The following is a 17,881-nucleotide window of genomic DNA, read 5'->3' as shown; positions in this document are numbered from 1 at the left end:
GCAACCTGAAGTTGTTATTGCTCCCATAGTGAAAAAGAAGTCATTGACAAGGAGGTCTACAGGAGTTGGCTGACTAGACACAGAAGGAACAACAGCAGGAGATGGTGAAGGGCTAAGACTAAGTCCTTCGACAGACGACGCACATGCAGGCACGTCAGCAGGGGAAGCCAGACAATCACTGGAAAGACGGGGATACCCAGAGGAAATTAGACAAGAGAGCCATGAATCCAGATCATTGACCCCAACAGAAATGCGGGACATATGGAAAGAACATGGTTGCCTGCCTGGTGAATGAATTCTTACCTGGCTAGTCCGATGCTGAGATAGAGGAGCTGCAAGTTACGTGTTGGACAGTTAAGAAGCACAACACCTGGGCACTATTGCCAGAGATGATAAAATCAAAAAGGAGATTGTAAAGGAACGAGGCAAGTGCAATCTTTTGACACGACTTCTTGCAAGTGTGGCTGAAGAGTACCCATACAAAGAAAATCTACACAGCTCCCCAAGAAATTGGACAACTGCAGATGAAGCCATCCAATACCTGTGAGAATTGGCACTGTTAGAACTTCTTTATGGTGAATCATTCGGTGATATTGATCCCACTACTACCAATCCAGAGTGTGTCTCTTGCACGGTGTCCATGTGGGAAAAAGTAATCCAAGCTGCCCCTGCATCATTTTTCAGCTGCTTGATAACAGTTGTCCTTTCAAATAGTAATGACGGAGACTGAAATGTGGGCGAAATGTGCCCTCGATTACAGACAATAGGAGAAAGACTGAAAGCTGGCTCAATGTCATGGGCCAACAACTCACATTCTAGGGATAGGTATGATTTTCACTACCAGCGAGTCCCTGAGAAAGAGATGTCCTATGAGAACTCTGACAGAGACAGAACAGAAGAACGGCCTCAGTCTCAGTCTCGGTCTCAGTCCTGTTCTCGGTCACCTCATGCTGCATATGGAAAAAAGGAAAGCCCCAAGAGTAAGTGAGCGTAGTAGGTTGTGGTCTGTTCCACGTGAACTGGGGGAAGACATGAAGAAGTGGGAGGGTGAACCCACCTCTAAACTTGAAGTCCAATTACAAGAATTAAGGCAGAAGACACCTGGTATAAAAGCTGTCCACATAGCTGAGGCAAAGAACCCAGAAGAGAGACATCGACCACTGAGACAAAAAAGGAGCAACTCCCTCAATTCTGATGGAGAAGCCTCTGACAGAACATCGCTGACGTCAGGGTGGTGAATACTCTGACCAGGAGCAGCAATAGAGGGGCCCTGCCTCTGGTCAGGAGGAGGAGAGGGACAAATAAGTCTATTAGACTGTGTGGATTCGGTGGCCTGGCGCATCTGACCCACAGAAATACTGAGCTTTAGTAGATACAGGTGCACAATGCACATTAGTGCCATCAAGGCATAGAAGCACAGAGCCTGTCTGGATCTCTGGAGTGACAGGGGGAAGCCAAGAATTATCGGTGGTAGAGGCCAAAGTAAGTTTAACAGGAGACAAATGGGAAAGGCTTCCCATCGTGACTGGCCCAGAGGCCACTTGTATTCTTGGCATGGACTATTTCAAAACAGGACACTTCAAAGATCCAAACAGCTATCAATGGAGTTTTGGTGTGGCCACAGTGGCTGCAGAGACTTAAACAATTATCTGCCCTGCCTGGCCTTTCAGAAGATCCCTCTGTTGTGGGTTTGTTACAAGTTAAGGACCAATAAATGCCAACTGCCACCATAACTGTGCATTGATGGCAATACCAAACAGAGAGTCTGTGATTCCCATCCTTAAGATGACCCGATAGCTAGAGTCAAGGGGTGGTCAGCAAGACCCACTCACCCTTCAACAGCCCCATCTGGGCTCTACATAAGTCTGATGGAGAATGGAGATTGACTGTAGAGCATCGGGGTTTGAAGGAAGTTACCCCGCCACTGAGTGCCGCTGTGCCAGACATGCTGGAGCTGCAGTATGAGCTGGAGTCCAAGGCAGCAAAATGGTCTGTCACCACTGACATTGGAAATGCATTCTTTTCCATCCCCCCAGCTACAGACTGCAGGCCACAGAGTACAGGCCGCAGTTCGTTTTTACATGGAGAGGCGTGCAGTACACCTGGAGCCAACTGCCCTGGGCTGGAAGCATAGTCTTACCCTTTTCCATAGACTGATTCAGGCTACACTAGAGAAGGGTGAGGTCCCAAAACACTTCCAATACGTTGATGACATTATTGTATGGGGGGACACAGCAGAGAAAGGTTTTGAAAACGGAGAGAAAATCATTCGAATTCTCCTTAGAGCCAGTTTTGCCATCAAAAAGAGCAAGGGACCAGCCTGAGAGATCCAGTTCCCGGGAGTGAAGTGGCAAGATGGACGACAACAGATCCCAACAGAAGTCATCAACAAGATAGTAGTGATGGCTCCACTGACTGACAAGAAGGAAACGCAAGCTTTCCTGGGGGCCATAGGTTTCTGGAGGATGCATATTCCAGAGAACAGCCAAATTGTGAGGCCTCTTTACCTAGTGACTCATAAGAAGAACAAGTTCCAATGGGGCCCTGAACAGCAACAAGCTTTCAAAAAGATTAAGTAAGAGATTGCACATGCTGTGGCCCTTGGACCAGTCAGGACAGGAGCAGATGTGGAAAATGTACTTTATTCTGCTGCTGGAAACAATGGTCCTTCCTGGTGCCTCTGGCAAAAGATGCCTGGTGAAGCCTGGGACAGACCACTTGGATTCTGCAGTCGCAGCTACAGAGGATCTGAAGCCAACTACACTCCAACAGAAAAAGAGATCCTTGCAGCTTACGAGGCCATACAAGAAGCCTCAGAGGTAACTGGCACAGAAGCACAGCTTCTCCTGGCACCTCGACTACCAGTGTTGAACTGGAGGTTTAAAGGGAAGGTGCCCTCAACACATGATGCCACTGATACTATATGGAGTAAGTGGATTGCTCTGATTACACATCATGCCCTAAATGGAAAACCAAGTCGCCATGGGATCCTTGAGATCCTAACAAATTGGGCTAAAAGTGAGAACTTCAGTTTGGCAGATGAGGAAGAAAAAGAACAGGTGAATCAAGCCGAGGAAGCTCCACCATACAATCAGTTGCCTGAAGAAGAAACACATTACGCCCTTTTCACTAGTGGTTCCTGGATGCATTGTAGGGAAAACCCAAAGGTGGAAAGCAGCTGTTTGGAATACCACTCAGTAAGTACCAGAGGCTATTGAAGGAGAAGGCAAATGGAGTCAATTCGCAGAGCTCAATGCTGTTCAATTGGCACTGGACATTGCTGAACAAGAGATGTGGCCAAGGCTTTACCTCTACACTGACTCATGGATGGTAGCCAAGGCCCTCTGGGGATGGCTAAACTGATGGAAAAAGACCAATTAAAGACATAGAGGGAAACCCATCTGGACTTCTGAGATATAGCAAGACATTGCCACCTGGATAGAGAAAGTGACTCGCCATGTGGATGCCCACCTACCCAAAAATCGAGCTAATGAGGAACATCACAACAACAAACAGGCAGACCGAGCTGCCCGAGTTAAGGTCTCCCAGCTAGATCTGGACTGGGAACATAAGGGAGAGTTGTTCCTGCCTCGATGGGCCCATGACACCTCAGGCCATCAAGGTAGAGATGCCACCTATAGGTGGGCACAAGACCGACGGGTGGATTTAACCATGGATCCTATTTCCCAGGTTATCCATGACTGTGAGACATGTACCGCCATCAAACAAGCCAAGAGAGTGAAGCCCACGTGGTATGGTGGGCGATGGGACAAATACAGACATGGGGAGGCTTGGCAAGTTGATTATATCACACTGCCAGACTCGCCAAGGTAAGCACTATGTGCTTACTATGGTGGAAGCAACCACAGGATGGCTGGAGACATACCCGGTGCCTTACGCCACTGCCCAAAACACCATCCTGGGTCTTGAAAAGCAGGTTCTATGGCGGCACAGCACTCCAGAGCTATTTGGGTCAGACAATGCAACTCATTTTAAGAATAGTCTGGTTACCACCTGGGCAAAGGAACATGGCATTGAATGGGTGTATCATATCCCATACTATGCAGCAGCTGCTGGGAAGGTTGAGCAGTGTAATAGACTATTGAAAACCATTCTAAAAGCATTGGGTGGGGGAACTTTTAAGAATTGGGATCAGCACCCAGCAACGGCTACATAGTTAGTCAACACTAGGGGCTCTGTCAACCAAGCTGGTCCTGCCCTGGTTTTTTTCCTTTGTCCTTTTTCTCAGTGAGGGGAGAAAGGCTCTGACACTCTGTATTGGGCAGTTTGTATTTTGCCAGCTGAAACCAAGACACCAGAAAAATCTAGAAATGTCCAACACAGAACACGATCAATGAGAACAGCAACAGGACAGAGTAACACAAAGAACATGTTAACAGAATGGTTCACTTAAGCCTTCAGCTCTTCCTTCCATGTAGAAGTGTCCAGAGGCACCTCAGACATCACCCCAGACAGTGCCTCATCCAAGCCTTCCAAGCTGTCCTTTTGGTGTATTTGGGAAGATCCTATGAGCTCCAACACACTATGGCAAGTCACAGAGTTACTATTTTTACCATGCCAGCTTTATCTGCGATAAAAATAATTCTTAACTATCATGCACAAAACCAAAACACTTCCCAGCTCTATGATTTCTATTGAAGAAGGTCTGTGTGAAGGCAGAAAAGTCCAGTAAACAGTTTTCTACTGACATCTCCTAATGTCAGATAGGAGACCTTCAGGATGCCTTTAGCCTTAAAACTGGTAAACCTGCCTTATGAGAAACTAAAGCTGAGATCTCTACAGCCAGGAATGGAACCAAAGAGAGCCCCATGCGGGGAGCTTAGATAAAAGAGTCTCCCCAGCAGGTTCCGTTCATGCTGACAGGCTGTACATGCCATCTGTGCAGCACAGAGAGCTTCTACCCAGCTGCCCTTGCTACCAGTGACTTTCAAATGCTCATCAAGCCTTACTGTGAATACCTAGTGCTCAAGCCATGAAAATAGGATGATCAGAGTTAGTCTCTGCATCTGAGATTACAGAAAATTAAGAAGGGCTTTCTTGAAAGTGCTAAACAACATTGCATACTGATTTTGAATTCTGAAAAGTGATGTGCTGGAAAGGGGCAAGGGCAACTTTTAAAAAAAATAGTATCTAAAAATCAACTTCTTTTTTTCAGACACAGAATGAATCAAAATTTGATGCAAGCATTTACACAGTCAAAGAATACGAATTACACGGTATTTGTTGCCAATCTCCTTTACTGAGTATCTCAGACAAACAGGACAAAATCCCTCAGTATTTGGCTAAAAGATTAGTCAAAAGAAGCAGCTTAGTACACAGCCAATACTTAAATCCCACTCTGCCACAAAACCAGTAATGTAGAACCAACAACAGCGTAAAAACTGTCATGAAACTTGGCAGCATTACAACAGACATCTGCTACCTTCAGAGACAAACACGTAGTTTTCAAGAACTCAACTTTTGACCAGATTAGTTTCCTGCAACTGAAGAGGTGAATTGTTTGATATACAATATGGTGTGAAAGAGCCAGTGCAGCTGCCAGAATGCATATAGAGGCATAGAACACGCCCTTGTCAACAGAACTAAGATGTAAATTCAGCTTAGGCTTGTAACATGAAACCTCAGCTTGCAAATGGAAGCGGAACTTCCTGTCACTTACTTGAATCCATTCCTGTTCCATCATCCAAAAAACACAGCATGAATCCACCTCGCAGGTCCTCCCGTTGCTCTGCAAGAGAAGGGTTATTCACTGCTCCCACAAGAAAGTTAAAAGTTTCATAAAATGGGATCAGCGTTAACAACAAAAGTAACAGAACAAACCGGACTTCTACACCACCAACATGGCTAAGCTGTTAAGAAAGAGCACCAGATTTTTGTTACAGAATGACTAAGAACTTCTCCTGCACTTCATACTGCATATAACTATGTACTACAAGAGCATACTGTGGCAGCCAATTTCTTAAGCATCCACTAAAAACAGTAACTCACTTCACCTGACCTCAGGGGAAGGCCAACCTAAGTGCTTCCCTGAGGTATTTGTACCAGTACTCCTTTTTGCAAGACAACAGGCACTAGGACACAGGGAAAATGGTAGAAAGATAAGAATTACTTATGTTGGAAAAGACCCTGGAGATCATCAAGCCCAACCAAAAGCCTAACAAAACTGAGTTCATGAAACCATGTCCCTAAGCAACACATCTAAACATCTTTTAAATATGAGCAGATGGTGACTCCACCACTGCACTGGGAAGCCTGTTCAAGTGTCTGACAATCCTTTCAGTGAAGAAATTTTCCCTAGTACCCAACCTAAACATCCCCTCGCACAACTTAAGGCTATTTCTTCAATAATAATAATAAATTTCCTATTTGCTTGTTACCTGGAAGAAAAGCCCAACCCCCACGTGGCTCCACTCTCCTGTCAGGGAGCTGTGGAGAGCAAGAAGGTCCCCTCTGAACCTCTTCTTCTCCAGGCTGAGCCCCTCCAACTCTCTCAGCTCCTCCTCACCAGACTTCTGTTCCAGACCTTCCCCCAGGTCCCCTGACCTTCCCTGGACATGCTCCAGACCCTCAATGTCTTTCTTGTCACAAGGGGCCTAAAACTCTTATTCTATCAGGTACAACACACATTTGCAGCCTAAATCCAAGTTAACTACTGACTTAATTGCTCACATGCAAGGAGGCAGCAGGAATGACTTACCAGTATAAATGTCTATTCTTGTGGCATCTGCATCTCTACAAAGCAATAAAAACACAATTGTTATTCAAATGTCAAAGAGAAATGAAACTAAAATCCAGGTACATGCAATCATTTCCAAAGTAACTGGCTGCACAGATCAAAGCCCACAGGAGCCCCACAGGCAGCACTGACAGAAAATTAAAAGACACATTGTCCTACTTTTTGCCTACTTGAACCTGTGTTATGGGTTCACCTAGGTGGGCCTAGATTTGGGCTCTGGAGTTTGGACTAGGCCGAAGCTGTCAGCTGACTTGAGCTGGGCTGGGCTAACAGCTGACCTCTTCTAGCCAGTAACTTTGTATTCCATACCACATTATGACATCATCTCCAGGGAAGTAGGAACCAGTGTGGGAGTGGTTAAGGCAGTGGCTTCTCAGCCCTCTTCTTGGGAGGACTCACGATGCTACCCCAGGGGGGATGGAGAGGACCAGGCCCACCACTGGCTCACTGGGTATCTCAGGAAAGTAAAATGTGCTGTTCTGGGTCTCTCCTTTCTGCTTGGGTTTGTCTCCCTGGAGAATAAGCTTCTTCTTAAGTAATGTGTAGTTAGGACAGTAGAATTTGTGTGTTCATTAAGAAGTTGAGGTGGGGAACTTGTTGCTGCAGACTTGTGTGAGTGAATATTTGTACTCTCTTCTAATTGTCTCTTTCTTTCTGTGAAAAATAGATGTAGATTTAGTATAAATGCGGTTTGAAGTGGTTTTTTTCTTTCCCCTCTCTTTTCCTCCCTTTCCCTGGTGTTAGGAGGGAGGTTTTTCTCTCTGTGCTTGGGGGAGTTGGCAGTTGCTTATCTCAAACCAAGACAGTTACTGGTGCCGAAACCCAGGAGCGACGGAGGACCTTGGCAGGTGTCCCAGGATCTTGGCAGGCTTCCCGGGAGGATTGTTGTAGAAACATAGAGTGATAACTGCCTTGTTTAGGTACATCCAGAACAGAAAATGTAAACAACTCTCCCTTACTGTTGAAAGCTCGTTTTCACTGTTTCACTGTCTTTGTGAGTTCAAACAGCTCAACTGGTGCCTGCTGTGACTGTAGCCACTGCAGAGAAGAGAGGCCCATGTAAGCTGTTCGTGTGTGGCAAGACATGGCTGTTTGATTTGAATCCCTGAGGACTCATCATGTGAATGCTGATGTGCCCAGGAGCCGAGCTGATGAGGAGCATCTCACCTGGACTGGCATGGGGAGGAGTTGTTCCTGGCTCAATGGGCCCATGGTGCCTCAGGCCACCTGTAGGTGGATAAAGTCGAGGGGTGGATTTAACCGTGAACACTATTCTTAAGGTTATCCACAGTTGTGAAGCGTGTTTGCCATTGTGAGACCCCAGTGAATGGGAAAAGAGGAGCTGTGGAACCCCCTGCAGAGAACCCCACAGATGCGGTGCCCGGAACCAACGCCCGCAGTGCTGAGCGACCCGTAGGAGCCAGAGCTGTCACTGGCGGGGCTGGCGCCAGGGCTGCGAGCGAGCCGGGGGAGGCTGCGAGCCGTGAGAGGCTGTGAGCCGTGAGAGGCCGTGAGTCGTGAGAGGCCGCGAGCCGGGGGAGGCCGCGAGCCGGGGGAGGCCGCGAGCCGGGGGAGGCCGCGAGCAGAGCCAGGCTGCGAGCGAGCCAGGGCTGGCGAGCCGCCGCGGCTGCTTCTGCCTCTGCTGCTTGCTTGTGCTGCTGTCGAGGCTGCCAAAGCTGTTAGGACTGCTGCTAAGGGGGATGGGTCACATGGTGAACTGTAGTACTTCTGTGTGACCCAGGAGAAAGACATGAAGAGAAGCCTGGGTAAGCTGTTGATGTGTGGTGGGACACTGCCGTTTGAGTTGAATCTTTGAAAACCCGTCGTGTGAGTGCTGATGTGCCCAAGGGCCGAGCCAATGAAGAACATCACACCCTGGACTGGCCGGGGGAGGGTTGTTCCTGGCTCAATGGGCCTATGATGCCTCAGACCACCTGTAGGTGGATGAGGCCAAGGGGTGGATCTGACTGTGAACACTATTCTAACCCCAGTGGGAAACTAAAGACTCCTGAGGAGAGGATGGTAACCCTACTGAAAGACATGAATCATCAGATAAGATGACCTGAGTTGAACTGCTTTGTTCCTGTCTGAAATATCTACCCCATCCAAATGGACTCTTAGCCACATTATGGAGGGGTGGAAAACAGCCCTGGAACAATAAAGAGTGTTTAAGCATGAGAACCTAAGATATGAGTGACATAATATGGTATGGAATAAGGGGTGGAGAATGTTATGGGTTCACCTAGGTGGGCCTAGATTTGGGCTCTGGAGTTTGGACTAGGCCGAAGCTGTCAGCTGACTTGAGCTGGGCTGAGCTAACAGCTGACCTCTTCTAGCCAGTAACTTTGTATTCCATACCACATTATGACATCATCTCCAGGGAAGTAGGAACCAGTGTGGGAGTGGTTAAGGCAGTGGCTTCTCAGCCTCCTCTTGGGAGGACGCACGATGCTACCCCAGGGGGGATGGAGAGGACCAGGCCCACCACTGGCTCACAGGGTACCTCAGGAAAGTAAAATGTGTTGTTCTGGGTCTCTCCTTTCTGCTTGGGTTTGTCTTCCTGGAGAATAAGCTTCTTCTTAAGTAATGTGTAGTTAGGACAGTAGAATTTGTGTGTTCATTAAGAAGTTGAGGTGGGGAACTTGTTGTTGCAGACTTGTGTGAGTGTATATTTGTACTCTCTTCTAATTGTCTCTTTCTTTCTGTGAAAAATATGTGTAGATTTAGTATAAATGTGGTTTGAAGTGTTTTTTTTCTTTCCCCTCTCTTTTCCTCCCTTTCCCTGGTGTTAGGAGGGAGGTTTTTCTCTCTGTGCTTGGGGGGGTTGGCAGTTGCTTATCTCAAACCAAGACAACCTGAACACCAGCACAAGACATTGCTGGCACACAACCAGATCTCGTGACAGGGAGTATCACTGGCTTTTTAACCGAAGCCATACGGGGGGCAGGGGATCAAACAAGCACACACTTCTGAACTCCCTCCTGTATGAACAAACAACACCTATAGTTTTTCTGTCAAGCTGTCCACCAAAGGTTTAGTAGCTCCACAAAATGCTCCATCCCAACACATTCAAGGTTGTTACAGGAAACTGTGTCATTATGAGACCATAGAAGTGAAGCCCTTCACACACTACACCCTCCTCTGTATTTGAAAGCACAGAATGTATAGCACTACTGCCCTCTTCTCAAACCAGCCTTGGTTTGCTGACCAGAGGAGTGCATCCATAATGTGACAAAACCCCACTCGATAAATGCCAAAGCCACTGCCTCATTTTTGTTCCTCCAGCCCAACTACCTCCTTCCCAGAGGATAACCTCTCTGTAGCTGAAGGGGTCAAGGGGAAACCACCCCAATGACCATACTTTTCACTACCTTGTAGCAACAGTGAACACAACAGCAGCCCACACAGAACTGATTCCGTACACAGAGGTTTTCCTTCACGGAAATCCCCCAGTTTCAACTCCTTACATCATGGACTACAGTGTGACAAGTCATTTTTGAGAGAAAACAATCCCAAAATATTTCCGTAATGCCTCTTGAGGGTATTCATCCAGCTCATGCCAAAAGCACACAAGGCTTGGGACACAGCTGTAGCATGGATTCCCCATGCAAATGTGAGAACAGTGGCCCAATAACTGCAAATTCCAAAGACCAAGTCTCCTCAAGCATCAAAACTCCTTTAACTGTTCTTGCTCTGTTTTTCAGCATCTCACTTCTGATGTCATTTTCATCCTATTGCCATGTTTGATACTATGAATCAAAGATTATTCAAGTATCACAAGTGTCACAGCTCCAGTAATCTTTTATTTTTCCAATTTCTTTACACAAAAAGGCAAACTGATTTTTTCCTTAAATCTATCTTGCATCTTCTATCAATTTTCTTACCAATCTGAGTCATTCTAAGACTCAATCAAATGTATTTTTGCAGGAATATTTTATGAGGGAGGAGCAAGTGAAATAGTCGTACTAAATTTCAGCAACATCTTCTATTTTGTATTTTCTGTAAAGTCTACTAGAAGCAAAAATTGCTCAAGATCAGCTAACAGTCAGGTGAATTAAATCTTAACCATAGTTACCTTGGGAATTACATAGTCTCAGGTACATACCTGGCATTATCTACAAGTTCAGCAAGGGCACCAAACAAGAACTCATGAGTAGTTCTGCAATGAAACACAAAAATCAGCAGGGTTACAGCAACACTTAAAAAGAGAGACCTTTAAATAAACAAGAATTTCAACCACATTTTAAACAAATCCCGTCAAATGTCTACAACACTATGGTCTGGCTGACAATAAACTAGGAATTAGTGATTTACTGTCTGCCAGAGGCAGCTAGGCAGCAGCCAGGCTGCCCCAAACCACAGCTCAGTATGGTTGAAAACATATAGCGGGTACAGACACAACTTGAGAACACAACGGGCCCAATGAACCAGCCCATGACACAGTCAATAATTTATGGAAATCCTAATTCCCCACACTGACAAGTCTTCTTAGAGCAACTAAACACTGCCTGTATGTAAACACAGACAGGTGAGGGTTATCATAGAATCACATAATGGTTTGGATAGGAAGGAACCTTAAAAAGCTCATCTTGTTCCAATGCCCCTGGCATGGGCATGGACACCTTCCAAGAGACCAGCTTGCTCCAAGCCCCACTCAAGCTGGTCTCCAACACTTCCAAGTAACCGGTAGCCACTGCTGCTCTGGGCAAAAAGACATGAACAACACTGTGCACAAGGTCAGTCTTCCCCACATACACAGTCTCATTGTAGCAGTTACTTCTAACCGGAAAAAGCTTCAGGATCCTGGGAGACTTCCAATAGCTGCAACTGCTGCTAATCCAGAGCAAGAGTCTTCTGACATCACTGTAACACACCACCTTCTCAAATCAATGCTAAAATCATGAACTCAGCTGCCACTTCAGCACAATCTCAAGAGCCATGTTTAGCTTCCAGCCTCTTAACCGACAGCTCTTAGAAGCAGCACCCATTTGGAAGCCATTAGTTCTGTGCCTCAACATTGAAAAAAGATACATGGTGAGAAAACCTTAAGGAGCTAATAAAAAGAATTACACTTATGTCTGCCAACATAAATGCCGTATCTCCACTTAGTGCCCACACTGGCAACCTGGCTTCAAAATCTAACAATTATTTCAAACTTAGATGAGGCATATTGAGCACAATATTAACAGCAGCTACAAGACCTGAAGAAACAGTTGCTGGGATTTGCTTCCCATCTAGGATGTTCGATGAAGAGATCAAGGCCTCAGAAACTGGTTTTATCAATGTTTCAGTTTGCACAAAACCCTCACAACCAACCTGTTCTCACCACTACACAAAAAGGCAAACAGGTGACCGAACAGAAGACACTTATTCCTATTTTCAGCTTTCCAAGAAGAAACACATATGTACTTCCCATGCATAAAATATCTAGCAGTCTACACTGCTAATAACCACAAAATGAGCTTTTGTATCCATCTTCAGTGTCATGACACTGAACCCAGCAAAGCAGCTACAGTCAGATGTAAAACACAACAGCCTTCAACGTTAACACCAGAACTGTGGAAATTGAGATTTTTGCAAGCTCTCACTTGCCCATGCAGAGACAAGACAGATGGGAATAGTGTTTGGAAGACTATCTACCCAAACAGAAAGCTTCAACAGAAACGCAATCCATGTGCTCTTTCCTTTGAGCAAGACTTCCTGCTGTTCCGGTTTCAGCAGGGATAGAGTTAATTTACTTCTCAGTAGCTGATACAGTGATGTATTTTGGATTTAGCGTGAGAATAATGTCGACAATGAACTAAAGTTTTCGCTGGTGCCAAGCCATGCATATGGGAAGTCAAGGACTCTTCAGTGCCTCAGGCTGTGCTAGTCAGCTGTACAAGAAGCTGGGAGGGAGCATGGAGAGGACAGCTGACCCAAACCAGAGGGATATTCCATACCACAGAATGTCCTGCTTAGTGTATAAACTGCGGGGAGCTGGCCAGGAGGGGCCCATCACTGCTGGGGGATGGGCTGGGCACAGGTCAGCGGAGGCTGAAAAATTGTATTGGGCATCACTTGTCTTTCTTGGGGTTTATTCCTCTCTTTTTCCTATTATTACCATATCTTACTTTACTTCAATTTTTGAACTGTTCTCTAATTTGCTTCCCCATTCCGCTCCGTGGTGAGAGAGCAATTGTGTGGGATGATCACATATTTCACGCACTCTTGAGCTTATGAGCTATTCAGCTCTACAAATCAATATCCCAGTTTATTTAGGAAGTAACCCATAAGTAAATGGATGCTTTAGCAGTAGTAATTACATTTCATTAGCAGCTTTTACTCAACAATTGAAAGAATTTTTCAAAGTAAGGAAAGATACCAATAAGACACAAATAGGGATTTCCAAAGAAAGATACTGGAACAAAAGAGCTGGTAAGACAGCAGTAGATGGTACGAGAGGCAAGAGAAAACACCTCCATAGTCTGACACCACACTGAACTTGAACATCTCCCAAAACCGCAACCTCTCATGCTGACAAATGCAAAGGGAAACCATGTCACAACCAAGTGAAATTCACTCCAGCTATTTATCATTAACAAAAATGAATACACACTTATAAAAAAATCTCAACACACTTTTCAGTATCTAACTAAAGTCACATGAAGTGCTTTGGCCTGACTCAATCAACTAATCTTTAACAAATCCCATGGTCTTGTCTTACAGTCAAGAGTGCCTGAAATAGTTCACACCCAGCATGACTAAATAATGATAATTCCTCCCACCTCCCAAAAAAGTTTGGGATTACTTTACTTGAAACACAAGTTTAAAAAACATGAGGCAAGCTGTTGGCTAAGTGAAGTCTATCAGAGCTTGCAAGTAACCTGGAAAACCCTGAAGTAAGTTAGGCTGGGCATCATCAGAGGCAACAGCAACGGGCATCAGAGCATTTGACATAAAACTATTACTGGTCATACAACAGATGAAGCACATGGGAGAGAGGGAAGTGTTATCAATATCCATAGTCTCAGGAACAGCTCATCTTGGCAGACACAGACTGGCTCAGACCTTTCCACAACTTGTAATTTCTATCCAAGCCAGCTCCATGCAGGCGTACAGGCTTGACAGGAAATAAATAGAAGAGTCCAACGCTGCCAATTTATTGAAACATAGGTTACAAAATGTCAAGTCAGACTGCTCTAGAAAATGACCGGACATATCTACCAACAATCATTTGGAATAACGTCCTGAGGAAAGAAAAGGTTTTTTGTGAGGGGTTCCTACAAGATTACCCCTGACTGAACCCAGTTTGACTCTGAACCCCATATAATCAGACAAGTACCTAATTACTAATGAGATAATTTTTGTTCTAAAGGACATCACATCTGGGAAAATATGTTTTTTGGGCATGTGTTAGGAACTCCATTTCAGGCTAGAACAGAAAACAAGCACAAGAAGTAGAATTTGAAAGGTGGGGAGATGTTTGTGGTCTAATATTACTAGTTTTGATCAAGTTCACCACTCAGTCATCTTGAAGTCTGAGTGACCTTCTTCCCTTCCAGCTGTATTCAATGGGACAAGTCTAGTTACAGAAAACTACTCAAGGTCTATCACAAGCTGAAGGCTACCTACTGCTAGAAGACAATTTCAGGTGTCCAACTTTTAACAAAGTCTTTCAAATTTTTATTGCAAATATTCAAAATATACAGACACGAGTTGTTTGGGCTCAGGTGTGTTTTTGGGATCTACTCAATGAATGATTTTGCAAATGTCTTTAAGTAGGAGGCACTTAATTCTTAAGGAAAAACAATATGAAGGCAAGCAGGCAGCTCCGGAAAGTCATAAAAACAATGTACCTGTAATTTTCATGGACTTATGTACAGTGTTTTTCATTATACGATCCAAAAGAACTTTCTCATAGAATTATAAGGGTTGGAAAAGACCCTTAAAAGGTCATCTAGTCAACATCCCTGCCACAGGCAGAGATACCTTCCACTATCCTAGCTTGCTCCAAGCGCCATCCAACCTGGCCTTGGACACTTCCAGGCTTGGGGTAGCCACAGCTTCTCTGCCCAACCTGTGCCAGGGCCTGCCCACACTCACAGGGAAGAATTTCTTCCTTATATCTAGTCTAAATCTATGTTTTTCCAGTTTAAAACTATTATCCACTCTCCTATTGGAATAGGACCTACAAAAGAGTCTGTCCCCACTCAACTATTCATCAAAACCAGTGGTGGTTTGTTTTTTTTTTAATGGCAACTGAAGCATGTCACATACATGCTGTGAAACTTGCCATCAGACATAGAACCATTAAACAGCTATTGGAAAGGTATGTCACAAGTCCTTAAATTCAGGGGCCCGATCAACTGTCTCCTGTAAAGCACTTCAGACTGAGTGTTCTGGGTTAGACATACCAAAACTTTTCCTAAAGAAGGTCTTAAAAAAGAAGAAAAAAAAAGGCATGGTTTCCTTCTGCACCCTAACAGCTAGGCAGCTGGTCTTTAACTGCAATTTAAAGAACTTCTACCTCCTTGATTATTAGAACACTTGTAGCACTGAACTAGAATTTATCTGAGATAGGATGGTCTTCCTTGGCAAGAGAGCACAGAAGACCAGCTTCTTCTATGAAAACTCCTAGACTGGTTCTGGGCTGCTTTGAGAATTGTGGGGGGGTTTGTCAATTTTTCAATTGGAGGAGCAAGAAGGTTGTTTATCATGGGTTGGTTGGGGTTGTTTTTAAAGTGACTTCCATTGTTTCCATTCCCATTCTTAGGGAAGCACTGATTCCCATAACCTCAGAAGGCTCTTTGCTAATGATGGACAAGAAGCCCTGGCTTTGGCTTATCCAAGAACTTCCAGCATGACAATTCAGTTATGCAGGTATCACTGTAGACATGCAGCACACTGTAAGCAAACCAGCAGCATAAGCACGATGGCAAGAGGAAGTAGCTTTAATACACTTGAGCAACACCTCAGTCTTTTTCTGCAGCACCGATGTTATCTTCTTAGAAAGACAGAGTTCCGGAGTTCTGAAGGGAAACTGCTGACTGAACTCTGCTATACAATCTTCTAATCCACAGAAAAGATTGTCTTCTGCAACTGGACATCGGAAATTCACAAATTAACAGTGGCACTAGAACATGACTCAGTATTGTTCATCTTCAGGTACCAGATGTTCACTCAAAATCCAACTGCTACCAGCTGGGCCAGAGAGCAAAGCCACAGGACACAGACCCAAAGGTGACACGGAGCTGTTACTAGGTTTATTCTTCTGAGCAAAAGCCCATTATTTTTCTGATCCAGAAAAGAAATAGATTGTAATGCTCCTGGCATACCTAAGTGAGATTAGTTTTAACTGCTCTTGCAGATGTGTCTTGTCACTGATAGATCTATTTTGAAATTGAGTTGCCCATGTTTCTGTGCCATCTTTAGACTGCTGCAAATCACTGTGGTCCTTCACACATTGAAAACAGAAACAAAAAGATAAATTTGCACTTCACTTCTTCTATTGATGGATAACACTAAGAGTCAACTCTCTCGCAGAACAGCAGAAAATCTTAGGCCAGTCACCAACTGATCAAAATGAAGCAATGCCAAGCGTGGTTCCACTTTGTTCTTCCAGAGCAGTTCAGGCAGAACAACTGCTTTTTTCATCTTCTCTGTATGTGGCAACTACATTAGGAACAGCAGGCAGGTTTCAAGAGGTGCCTGATCCTGCTAAGCCCTGCTTGATGGTGGTGCTTCCCATTTTGTAGACGTGTACTCAGAAAAAACTCATTTCAAACGACCATTTTATCTCTTCGTAGACTGTGTTATTTAGGAGGATTAAATAGTGACATGCAAAAAAATCTGATTGGAAGAAGATTGTCATATTCCTGTTGAAAATAAATCTGCACAACACATCTGGCCATACACGCAACCAGATGCCCCAGTTAGATAGTGGCGGGCACGGCAGCGCTCAGGCCGCTCCGCAGAAGCACGGCCATAGGGGTCTGGCTGCCCGAGGGGCCCCTTCGTTCCCCCTGGGCCTACCACCCCCACACACCGGCTTTCCGTGAGTAGCGGACCCGACCGCGGAGCGGCAGCCGGGCCTGGAGGGGCCAAGAGGCGCCCGGGACAGAGGCAAGGGGCGCACGCCGGGCGCACCACGCTGACCCGTCGCCCCTGGTGGGTCAGGTGTTGCGGGCCCGCCCCGCCGCAGCCGGTACTCACGAGTTGGTGTGCAGGTACTCGAAGGTGAGCTGGGCTCTGTTTAGGCTGCTGTAATTGCCCAGGGACATCGCGGAGGCGGCGGCCGCCACCGGGGCCGGGTTCGGGCCCGCGCCGCGTGCGCCGGCGGCCGCGCGCGCCTCGAGACCTCTCCGCCCCCTGCCGGTCACAGCCCCCGCAGGGCGCCCGTGCCGTGCCGCGCCGTGCCGTGCCGTGCCGTGCCGTGCCGTGACCCGCCCCGCCGCGCCGCGCTGCCCCTCCCTCGGCTGCCGCACGCCCCGGGCCCAGCCCAGCCCCGCTTTGTCTCGGCCGCGCTGCGATCGCGCGCGGCGCCGCCGCAACGGGCCCGCAGGGGCGGGATCACGCGACCGTCGCTCATTGGCCAGTCCGCGGCACGTGACGGGGGGGTCCCGGGGCGGCCAATGCAGGCTCTGCGCTGCCGCGTGACGGGCGCGCGCGGCCGGGAGGGAGTGGCGGTGGCGGTGGCGGTGGCGGTGGCGGTGGCGGTGACGATGACGATGACGATGACGATGACGATGACGATGACGATGACGGTGACGGTAACGGTAACGGTAACGATGGTGAGTGCTCGGCGCGCGCGGCCGCCCTGGGACCCCCTCACCCCTCCCGAGCCCTCCTCCACCCAACCTGGGAACACCCTCACGGGACTCCGTCCCCAGGTTCCGCCCTGGCGGCAGCCCAAGTGCCTCAGCGTCTCGGGAGCGGCCGCTGCGGCCTCCCCAGGGTTGCCGAGCCGGGCGGCGTGGTGAGGCCACCCAGCAGCGGGAATCAGCTCAGTCCTGGGTGAACCTGCCGGAGCGGGACGGCCCGACCGCCGCGGGGCCCGCGGGGAGTGGGTGCGCTGGCTGACGGTGACTGCAGCGTACCGGAGCGGAGCGGGAGCGGCACCGCGGCCCGGACGGTGGGAGCGGC

At 46.9% G+C, this 17,881-nt stretch overlaps 1 protein-coding gene across 4 annotated transcripts in view; it reads right to left on the bottom strand.

Annotated features, from left to right (window-relative positions):
- Positions 1-17,278, bottom strand: part of MORC2 (MORC family CW-type zinc finger 2) — a 66,134-nt gene extending 48,856 nt beyond the window's left edge. For 3 of the 4 annotated variants that reach the window (XR_011699245.1, XR_011699246.1, XM_071571831.1), the window contains exons 1-4: positions 16,952-17,101; positions 10,863-10,916; positions 6,719-6,753; positions 5,681-5,749 (exon numbers count right to left, since the gene is read on the bottom strand). Coding sequence is in view for 2 of the 4 variants with exons in the window: in XM_071571831.1 (XP_071427932.1) it covers positions 5,681-5,749; positions 6,719-6,753; positions 10,863-10,916; positions 16,952-17,019 (226 nt within the window). In the remaining 2 variants the exon portion in view is untranslated. Of the gene's footprint in view, positions 1-5,680; positions 5,750-6,718; positions 6,754-10,862; positions 10,917-16,951 lie in introns of all 4 variants that reach the window. The other variant, XM_071571833.1, reaches the window with a different exon arrangement.
- Between the last annotated feature and the right edge of the window lie 603 nt (positions 17,279-17,881).

This window comes from Pithys albifrons, chromosome 17 (assembly GCF_047495875.1).
Source record: "Pithys albifrons albifrons isolate INPA30051 chromosome 17, PitAlb_v1, whole genome shotgun sequence".
NCBI classification, from domain to species: domain Eukaryota; kingdom Metazoa; phylum Chordata; class Aves; order Passeriformes; family Thamnophilidae; genus Pithys; species Pithys albifrons.
This window is presented reverse-complemented; position numbering and strand designations above follow the sequence as displayed.